The 11323-nt window shown below is 43.3% G+C and overlaps 1 protein-coding gene across 4 annotated transcripts in view; it reads left to right on the top strand.

Annotated features, from left to right (window-relative positions):
• Window positions 1–9904, top strand: part of DCLK1 (doublecortin like kinase 1) — a 347733-nt gene extending 337829 nt beyond the window's left edge. For 2 of the 4 annotated variants that reach the window (XM_032314765.1, XM_032314766.1), the window contains exon 17: window positions 4151–9904. In XM_032314765.1, the coding sequence (XP_032170656.1) occupies window positions 4151–4315 (165 nt within the window). In that variant the 3' untranslated portion in view covers window positions 4316–9904. The remainder of the gene's footprint in view (window positions 1–4150) is intronic. The other 2 variants (XM_032314767.1, XM_032314768.1) reach the window with 1 other exon arrangement.
• Window positions 9905–11323: the final 1419 nt, after the last annotated feature.

An 11323-nucleotide genomic window follows, 5' to 3' on the forward strand; every position in this document is an offset into this window, starting at 1 on the left:
GCTTAGGCAAAAAAGAAATTTATTATTTCATCTAATCTGGAAGGTTCCAGGGTGGGTCTGGCTTCAGTGACGGATGGATTCAGCACTAAGTCAGGGCCTGGTTTTTTTCCATCTCTCCACTCTGCTTCCCAATGTTGGCTTTAGTCTGGAGCTTCACATGTTACAAGGATGTGGGAAGCAATGCCAAGCCTCCTATCCTTCAAAAATGGGGATTCATTGTAAAAGTGAGGTCCTGGTGAAAATCTCCTTGTATCCTATTAACTGGGTTTGATGCCCATCCTGAACCAGTCGTGGGTATTGGGAAATGCAGTAAGCTCACGCTTGCTTCTATCATAAGCCCATCCCATCCTTGCCTCACTCTCAAAGATGAGACTATGGTCATCTTCATTGGAACCACACAGTACAGGAATGGGGCACGTCCAAAGGGAAAGTGAGGTATGGTTAACTGTAACCGGAGTGGATGGGGACCATGTAAGAATACCAAGTGTCCAGTAATGGAGGATAAGTCTGCAGGTCATTTTGAGTAATTACAAGAATGAGACACTGGAAGTTCTTCCTGTGAGCACATAGTGAATGTTAGGACAAGGAGTTGGGCTTTACGAGGAATTGTAAATAAATTGGACCTGGGGATAATGGACCTGTCAGGATGAACTGGGGGTTGGGTGCTCAAGAGGGAAATAATGTGACCTCTGTGGTACTTCCCCATATTTCAAAAGCTGCCGTGTTTGCAGAGTATTTGTTGTGTGCTGTGAAATATGGAGAACACAGAGGGGATGCCTAAGACTTGATCCTGCCCCTCAAAGAGTCTACAGTGTGGCAGAGAAGACAGTGAATTGGGGGCAGTTGCGGTGTAGGCAGGGTGCACAGGGGTAGCAAAACTGGGTTTCGTGGAGCACAGAGAAGGAAGACGTTCTTAAAATGACCCACAGTCCTGGAGCTGGAAGCAGAGTGAGCAGGAGCCCAGGGAAGAGAGGCCTGTAGACAGGGACCCCCTCTGGAGCCTCTTTGGAAGCAAGTTGGTTGGGACCTCAGTCATTAGTTGTGTAGCCTTTGAGAATATTAGGAGGACATGGGTGGGTAGGAAACTGCCTCTCTGTCATCAGACTTAGGCCTCCCTTGGAGTTAGCAGACCCAGAATGGGATTATACATGCAGTGGACCCTGGCTTGCTCTCCCTGAAAGAGAGGGGTTCTCGGGCCATCGGCATGGGAAAGCCCTAGTCTTTGGGCATTTGATGCTGCCTGTGGCCAGTGTCTTCTCCCCAACTCACTCTGGTTGGAACAAAAGGGTGAGCTACTGGCATGTGGTAGCTTCATTTTCTTGTTTCAGTAGACGTCAGAGTAAATGGGGAAAAAATTCTCAGGCCTTCTGCAGGAGGAGAACTGAGTTCTCTTCCTGGTGAGCAGTACTATTCAGGCAAGTCTCTCCACATGCCTGGGCCTCAGTCTCCCTGTTTATAAAGACAGAGCATTGGACAAAGAATACTTGATAAATTTTTTTACAATTCTAAGAGTCTATACATCCAACTGAAACAACCGTCACACCCTTATATTCCATGACATAGGATCATGACATGATCTATTTCCAAAAATAACTGCTCTGAAATTACTGTTTAGTGGCACAACTGAAAGCGAGGGAGATTGGAACACCACGGTTCCCCCACTGAGGCGGCCAACCTTTAGAAAGCTGCTAACTAGAGGAAGTGCCAGGAGTGGTGAGAACTGACTGGTCCAAGGGGTCAGGGCACGTGTTGTTCAAGAAGAAGGACGAGTCAGGGAGAGAATGTGGTTGCCCTGGGGAGGATCTGGAGAAATAGAAGTGAAAAGCAGGGGAATGGAACCATCCAAGCATGGACTCAGCATTGAGTGCTACCGGCCCCCGCATTAGCTGTCTTGCAGAATTTATGGGGAAATGGCCCATTTCAGTGGCTGTAGCCAAGAGCATGCCTTGAAGGGATTGCGTAGATTATGAGGAGACGCAGTAAACATGGAGAAAGTGCCAAGGAGAGGAAGGGGGGAGGGAGGGTGCCGAAGTTCTGATGTGAGCTTTGTTTTCCTCTGACCTGCAGTTATTTAATTTTAAAACTGTCTCTTACATCCAACTATGAAGGGGGAAAAAACAAAAAACAAACAACAACCAAGGCCTTCCATTTCTGAGCATCTGGCCATTTAAAAAGCATTTGCACATCCATGTTTACCTACAGCAACTCGAGGACAATGGGAAGGGATTATTCCTGTTCATTATTTAACTGAGAACCGAGTAAATAGTTCCCATAGCCGGTGATGGACAGAGCAGAGTCACAATTCCTGACGACAGTCCGGGTGTGCTTTATTTTCCCCACACCGGAAAGCCTCAGTCCGCTACTTAGTATTTTGTCCAATGCCAATGACTTTTTTTTTTCTCAAGAAGGTAGAAATAGAAATATTTTTTATGACCAAGAGGAGAGTTTATATTACTCTTGGATTAACTACAGAATGGTTTTTATGTAAGTCAGACTAAATAGACGTCTGTTTTTTTACAAACATCCAGCTCTACGCGCACAGAACATTTTCAGTTTGCTTTGAAAGCAAAATACCATGTGTCGTAACTTTACAATGTTTTAAATAAAGTTAGGAATTTGGGTTTATGATGCTGAAAATACCATAAAATCAGAGGGTAGAAGACCAGGAACTATATGTGTGTGTGTGTGTGTGTGTGTGTGTGTGTCCTTAAAAAAATTCTGCAAATAGAAGAATCAAAGGTAGACATTTCCACAAGCCAGTTATTGAATCATTGTATTAACAATCTAGTGAAACGAGAAGTAAATGATTAAAGTTTATCTTCCTCGTTGATTTGTAACGCTGTTCTTCAGTCTGTGGATAGTTTTTAAAGCAGAGCAGTTCACCCTAACAAAGCCATTTACTGTACTGGTCCTATACTCTGGCACTCTTTTTCTCTTTATTACTTCATTTTGGAACTTTGATTGCCCTATTTTAGATCTAAGATTGCTCTAATGCTATACTGCAATTGTATGAGGGGCTTGGTTTTCACTTTGTTCTCAGAACCAGGCTGGCTATAAATTTATCTCTGTTCTTTGAAGAAGCTAACAGTAAATTTTCAAGAGGAAAAATGGTGGTATATATCCCTACAGAGGAAAAGTAATCTCTTAAAAGCAGAATAACCTCCAGGCTACATCCTTTTAAAGAGAGACTTTCAAACAAGGACGCCTTCAACTTTTATATGTGTTCTATATTTTTCTTCAGGCTTTGTACCTACTCTTCGCTCTGTGTAAGGTTTCTCCGTAATGACCCCGTTCCTCCCCACACCCATTAAATCTGTAATGAAGTCATGCCGTTCCCAATTCTGATGTCATAATAACTTCCAGAGCCACGGCTGGGTAGCACATCCTGGAGATGATCTGAGGTTTCATCAGGAAAAGAGGCAGAGAGACCCCGGAGTTGGAATACCCACATAATTGAATCTCTGTTTCATAAATTACCACATACTACAATGAAAATGAACTTTGTAAAGTTAAATCCAGGGTAGGCTTTCCGTTTGGTTTACTTGCAGTCAAAGCAGTCTCCAATTTCAGGGCACTGGTTCCATTCAAGTTACAGCAGTCCTTCCCAGAGATGTGGTCACCCTCCCTCATCAACAGATCATAAGATCATTTCGAATGAGGAGGTGCTAAAAGAACGGGATGAGCCTGTGGCTCTGTTTCCACGTCTGACGACTTCATCACCTCTCATCTTGATTGTACAGCCGCCTGGAGCTGGATGTTGATGAATGAGGCACGCCTGGTGTCCTCACGTGTCAGACACACGGGCCTGGGGCTCCCGTTCACCGGCGGCTCTCTGGCTCGCCTGGGAGCGACCAAGGGGAATAGATGTGGAGCTTGGGGAAGGCCGGGGAGGGCTGGGGAGAGGTTGAACCCATCACATCATCCATCCTGCCTGTGTCTCCTGAGGTCATGACCAGGGGCTCCTAAGAGCTGCCCTGGGAGGGAGCAGAGAGCTCCGCCCCTGTGGTGACTGTTGTCAAGACAAGTGAGCCAGAAATGGGCAGTTCAGTTGGCCAGCCTATGTTTCGGACCTCAGAAAGTTCCCGAAAGTGTTCCTTTCGCCCTTTCCTTCAGCCTAATTGTCCTCTTTCTCATTTTATGCCCCTGCTAGACCACCGCTCTTGATAAGGAGAGGCAGGTTTTCCGACGAAGACGCAACCAGGATGTGAGGAGCCGGTACAGGGCCCAGCCAGCTCCGTCTGAACTCAACTCGGAATCAGAAGACTACTCCCCGAGCTCATCTGAGACTGTTCGCTCCCCAAACTCGCCCTTTTAATAAGACCCTTTTACTCGAAGTCCTAGCTTAACCCTTTGAGACTCTGAGGTTGTTTTCCAAATTTATGTGAAACAGTTTCATCTGATCTATCTAGCACTCAGTGCTTGAATGGCAGAACAGAAGGTGTGTTTTCTGGTATCTTTGTAGTGATTTCTCTTTGCTGAACGAGATGACCACATGGTGTTTGCGAAGATGGCAACTTGCTGCTAATAGGGTCCTCAAAGGGTTAAGGCTAATTTGCAACTTTTTTAAACATAGAAGCAATGAATGTGTTCGTCAGTCAAACTAGGATCTGCAGTATTGTAATATCGCACGTTAACCCTCTGAGTGCATAGGATTTTATGGAGAACCCCTGGGGAATTTTTCAGGCCTTTGGATCTATACGCACACGCTTCTTGATTTTGCTGCAGATCAAGGATGTTCTTAGATGCTGAGATGTCCAGACAAGAAGGACATCTAGAACGATAGCTTGCTTGTCGTTTTTTTGTGGGTTTAGAATCTAGCAGGCTTATAACTTAGACATAAGACCTCTCTTTCTTCTTCACAATCCCATTTTGAAAGGGACTTTTTTCACTAGAGGTATGACTGTCCGCAGCCGCGAGTCCTGCATCCCGAGTGGAGGCGACTGGGTCTGTGGCCGACAGCCTGACCCAGGAAAGAGCTGGCACCCCCTCCCCCACATCGCCTCCACATGAAGACGGGCTGACGACGCCCCAGAAATGCTGCTTCCACATCAGTTGCTGCTAGTGACAGCGCAGACCCTCAGAAGTCACCATACTTTGTCTTGTGCGTGGTGAGTGAGGGTCTGCCTGCTCAGTATGAGACATCTATAGAAAACAACAACAACTGGGGGAAAAGAGCAATAAATTGCCAGGTGCTCTATAGGGCTGGGATTTCAAACAGAAAGAGGAAACAAGATCCTGTTCCTTTTCTCACCTGCATATTGTGCACTGCAGTCTTCAGCGTGAAATCCATATAGAGTACAGAGGGGTGCTGGGGCACAGGGAACTAGAGGCAAGTGCTTTGCAAGGTGGATGAGGAGAAAGCGCAAGGGAAGGCACACTCCAGAATGTTCTAAAAATGGGTTTTAAGGAAATAAACCATTGGTAAGAGAATTACATGTGCACCTTTAGATTACTTATGTACAACCTCCCAGGAAGAACAGGATGGAAGACCTAGAAGATGCCCCTGAGAACAAAACTTCTGTTCCCTAAGATGACCTTTTGATACGACTGCCTTTAGCTGTCCAGAGAGACATGTTGTTTTTCTCCCTTTGGGCCAAGTCCTGTCTGAGACCCGTGTTTTCACTCCTGTTACCAAACTTTCCTGCCTAGTCCTGAATCCCCAGTGAATTTCTTCTGGAAAGAGGGCCTGTCACCTCCAGTGTGTCCTGCTGGGCTTAGAGAGGAGGCTGGTCATGACGTCTTGGAGACAAGGTCCGACTCAAATGTCCTGCAAAGGTTTGCCCAGTTCTCTGACCCAGGAGACAACCAGTGAGTGATGTCTCATGAAATTTGCATCTGGACAGCCGAACAGAGCTCACTGTCTCTGTTTTAAATATACTTAGGTATCTGACAGTCTTCAAATTTGTATAGTCAGGTCTTTATTTTTGAATACATGTTGGTCTTTAATTACCTTTTTTCACTCTTCAACTCATAAACTTTGGTCTCTATCAATATACATTTTAAAAATCCCAACATCTCATGGCTTTTGCGACAGAGTTTCCCTGGTTTTTTGTTTTGTGTGTGTGTGTGTGTGTTTTTTTTTTTTTTTTTTGGCTCTTCCACATTTTGGTTTGTCCTTTTGGTCTGTGTTGTCCTGACATGTAAACAGTAGATCATTTATCGAGAGGTTTCCTCGTTTCAGAGAGTTCTGTAATGGTAGCACATAACATCATGAAGTAGCACAAATCAGCTGGGTTTTTTGGCGGGAGGGGGAGGGCAGAACACCAAGAAGGGGGTTGGTGTGTAGGTAGATTTCATGTTGGTAAAACACCTTGAACCAGTCAGAAATTACTGCTTTCTCCAGAACTACGAAGCAAAGCACTGTTCTAAGACTAAGGAGTGGCTCTGTCGCTTGGCCTGAACTTTAAATGTGTGACTACAAAGAATCCAATGGGCAGAGACCTACCTGCCAGTAGCTTGTCACTTTCCTTTCTTTTCGCCGAATTACTGTCTTTCCTGTGGGCATTACGTACATTGCTACAGCATCTATGTACCGAACTTCTAGTGCACGGCTCAGGCCTTTTTCCATCTGAGTCTAGGGGGACCGCGGACCCTGTAAAGCTGGGGAGTGTTTCCCAGCACACCCGCAGAGGGACATTCAGCATGGGGATCCCAGCGTATCGTATCGCTGTAGAATTTGAGTGATCTGTGCTGAATAAACAGTGGAATGTGACCTGTCAAGTAGAAATATTGAGTAATCAGATGGAATGCAATCTTTAGCATGAAGCTATTGAGATTCTGAATGTCAGAGATGTACTCAGAGGGTTAACAGACAAGCACAAGGCATGCTGATTACATTGGTGTATCCAGACTGCTCTGCTTTTTAGCCAGTGCTTTCTAATTTTTTTCACAACATTCTTGGGATAGTTCAAGTTTGAAATAATTAAGTGGTGGTGTTCTTTAAGGAATTTCTATAACCAAATTGATCTTATTTTTTATTTCACTTTATCATAGAATAAATTATGTACCATTATGGCAGTGTATCTCTGTAACTATCGATTTCATCATTGCCACAGTGTTTCCATATTTTTTTTCTAAGTATTTAATATAGCTCTTATGGTGGTGGCCTGGTGATGGGGACTGTCTTTCCTTTATTGATACATGACCAACCAGATGGTATTTTCAAGGGAATTTTTAGATTCATCATTTCAGTTGGATAGTAGACTTACTAAAGAAGAACTCCTTCATGACTTGCATCGTGTAAATCATCTCTGTAGATGAGAACTGTTCTTTTTTCTCGACATTGTAGCAGAAATCATTTTCTTCGTCATAATCGATGAATATGTGATTTGCTCCACATCATTAGAAGGAAAACTAAGGTTTCAGTCACTGAAAATGTTTTTACCGTAGCCCTCATCTAACTTACACGTGGTGCATATAAAAATAAGCAGAGAAAACAAAATACAAATAAACTGCTGAAAACACTTGGTGTTTTGTATTCAGTGAGCCCCTCCTGAAACGCTCAGCACCCCCGTGGGTGGTGGTTAACAGGCCCGTCAGATATTGTTGAAAGAAAGCAATATATCCATGAATGAAGGCTAAAATTGCAATCCTTTACCCTTTGAGGCGTATTTCAGTCGGAAAAAAAAAAAAAAAAGAAGAGAAGAAAAATTGGTTTAGCTTAGAGGGTCATGGAGCTACCGTATGACCAAGGCTCGTGCACATTAAATCACCATTGTTTGCTGGCCAACGGTACCCATTAGACAGCTCTGTTCCCTGCGCTGAAGTGCGATTGTGCTTGAGGGACAGCTTTCCTAATGTTATTGTGTTGCCTGCCAGCCCTTCTCAGGGTAAGGATCTGTCAGCATTTCCATGATAAACTTCTGTTTTCAAAGGTTTTTAATTTGACCATAAAAAGGTGCCCCGGGCTGAAGTTTGCTATATAGGGCCTGTACCAAAGAGTATGAAGGTTCACTTCCTTCTCTTTTCTGCCCAATTCTCCCTAGAAAAGGGCAGCAGCACAACCAATTTGGTGTGTCCCCTTCTTCACTGTAATTGCGGAACTGTGGAAAGCACCAAGATCCAAGGTGGTAGTTTCAGTGTAATGATTCATTTGGATGTGGGTTTGAAAAAAAACATGAGTGAGTCACCTGGCATATACTGTAGATAGCATATCTTTTCTATAATTTGTAAATTGTTAATTTTTTAAACTGCTACATGATCTTTTCTTTTCTTTTTCTTTTTTTTTTTTTTTTTTGTCCAAAGATCTTTAAGAAACTTGAAGTTGGTCATTTCAAAGGTTAGCCTTTCCTGCGTGTTGTCTGCCATTTCCATTAGGAGTTTGGGAAAAATCCTCTCAGACTGACCCTTACTTTGCATGTGGTGATAGAGGGTCAGATAAACACTTCTTTTGGAGATACGGATTTCTTTATTTAATCATCAGGTTTCAGGAAGCCATTCATGTCTGTTGGGAAAAATGGTGATTAAAAGCACTTCCAAAACTAACATTTTTGTCAATTCAGATGTGGAAAGAGCATAAATTATCACACTTTACATGTTTTCTTTTGTTTGTTTAAAGGCAAATAAATCAAGAAAACTTGAAGACACTAAACATTTGATTACTCCAAATGTGCTTTAAAATTGGCTCAATGGTGCTTATACATAAAACAGTAACAAATGGGGTTCCTAGGACTGTCAGAAGGAATCTTTAATTTGTGTGTAATTACATACTGAGGAGGAGGTGCTTTTAACCCCGTCTTTTATTTTTTAATCATCTCAAATATGCAACCATCCATCCAGTAACATTAAGGGTCATAAACTGGTGGGAAACAGGAAATTCAATGTAGAGGCTTAGAATGCCTCTGGTTAGGGTGGGCTTTTCTCCCCCCTTCGGTTTTGATGTTATTGTTGATGGGCGTCAACACTGAAGCTGCCGTGATCATTTTTCAGTGATCGAGCTTTTAACTGGCAGGTGTTTTGATCATGAGGTTTGCAGTATCTTGCCCTTGGAGACAAGTGAGAAACCTAGATTCCTTCTTTTTCCCTAAAGGAAGAGTAATCTCTATAATTAAACTATACCTGTAAATTGCCTCAACTTTCTTTTTTGGTCAACCGAAATGAGACCCTTAATGTTGCTTAAATGTAAAATTGTATATTTTTGTCTGTGATATACTTTATTAATTTAAAGTAAATAATAGTTCTAAAAGCCTTCACCGTCGGTATTAAGAGAAAGTAGGATTTTAAAAGTGATGATAAAGATGCTATAATGTCAATTCATTCCAGTCCAATCGAATGTGGTAAGAAAAAGACCTTAAATATTTCTCTAGGGACAATTTCTCACTTGCCATTGACATTAATCTTCGATGTATGCTCAGAAAAAATAAAAAGAAATTGAAACTGGTCCAAGGTTAGAGTCATATCCTTGATAACTATTTTTTTTATTTTATTAGGAAATTAATAATAGCCTTTTTCATTCTGGCTGAAAGAAAATTATTAAAGGATTAGTTGAGTGTGAAATTAAATAGTATTTTGCTCATGCATACTAAAAAGATGGGCTAGGTACTTGATGCGTTTAAACAAGTTTCTGAAAGGTTTCAATTTGGTGCGAGGGAAAAAAATTCAATGTTTCCTTTGAAAATACTGAATTTATCAATGGCTGCATGGATCAGATGGCATAGGTTAATCTTTGATTTTCAGAATCTTAATGAAGTAACTTTCAAACAATTTGTATCCACGATTAAAGCTGGAATGAGATCCAATTTTTTCCCCTAATCTCTCAGTTTAAGCTAATAAATGTAGGTTAATGTGGAATGAAATCATCTGTGATATATTATGTTTATTTATCAACTGAGCTTTTTTGATGTTGCCTGTTTTTATGTAAAACATGTTCTTAAAGTTAATAAAATAATAGTACTTGGTGTATGAACTACTATGTAATACCCTAGACGCAGTGTCCACTCCTCGATTCCCTTTGCCATAATGGAAGAAAATTTCATTTTAGTTCAATTCATAATTGACACATTCAGTCCACGAAGGAATAACCCAGCTGTGTTCTTGGGGGGGCATTCTCTCTATGCAAGGCTTTAAAAATTAGTCATGCGGTCAGAGTATAGCTTTCCCACATGTCCCCCACAGCAGAGTGTATATTTCATGGGCATAATTCAAAAACAACTATTTCAAAAATGTCCCTTTTCATATATTACCTTCCTGCCTGGGCCAGTGACTTGGATAAACACAAAGAAATCAAATACCATTCAGCCCTGTTTTATCCTTCAGCCTATGTGCACAAGCTCTCCAGAGAAGAGTGTTGTTTTATCCACTAACCTGTAATTAGCTGCCATTTTGATAGCAGTTCCCCATTAGGCATTCCACGTGCAATATTGACCTTCAGGAAAACTGCAAAACTGTACAGTGGGATCGAGTTCTTTCCTGCGTTAGGTTTTCGATGCCGGGAGGCTGAAGAGTCCGCCGGCCACAGAGCCTGCGGGTTCCCTGGTGTCCTGTGCAGGCCCAGGACCTCTCGGAGCGCTCCTAACGTTCGGCGTCACCTTCCCTGCCGTCCCCAGGCTGTCGGGGGGGCTACTGTTGTTTCCCTTTTGTTCCTCGGGGTCCTTTCGGGGCTCTTTGGACCCTGCGGTGAAACGACAGCTAAAGTGATTGCTTCCTCAGGACCATTACCTTGTTTTATGAGGCTGGCGGCCCCGCCAAAAATCTGCCATCAGAAAAATGGGCCGCCAAAGCGGAAGCCTCAAACAGCAGCAGCTCGGGGACTGGAGATGAGAAAGCGGCCACAGGAGGAAACTGGGAAACGAAGGCCTCCCACAACCCCACAAGGGATTGGTGGGGGGAGGAGGGCTTCTGTTCAGATAAGGAGATTGATGCAAACGGAAATTAAGGCCTAACAAGAAACGGGGAAGGAAGCACCCTGAGACATGTCTTCTAACATCTCTTTACACGAAAGAAAAGCTTTGCTGTATCTTAGAAGGTAGCCGGCTCCGCCAGCTCCAGGAGGAGCCGGGAGGGAAGACGAGGAACCCCGCCCAGCCAGCTGGACCAGCCAAATCCACGCTGGCCATCGGCGCTGTGACAGATGTCCCTGCCAGCTTGCCTGCACATCCAAATCATTCATTCAAATGTGTCTTGAGTAAGTGCCAACGACATGGAAGGCACTTCATTTGGGCTTAGGAAAGAAAAGGGAAACTCTGCAGTCCGTTTTTAATTTTTACTATGGATCAGAAGACTTCAAAGGCGAGAAAATATCTCCAGCTGGAAGGGTGGCCATTCATCCTGAGGCTCCTGGTCCAGAGGTCAGATAACGTAGACGGACACACCCACCCACGTCCGG

This window comes from Mustela erminea, chromosome 15 (assembly GCF_009829155.1).
Source record: "Mustela erminea isolate mMusErm1 chromosome 15, mMusErm1.Pri, whole genome shotgun sequence".
NCBI classification, from domain to species: Eukaryota; Metazoa; Chordata; class Mammalia; order Carnivora; family Mustelidae; genus Mustela; species Mustela erminea.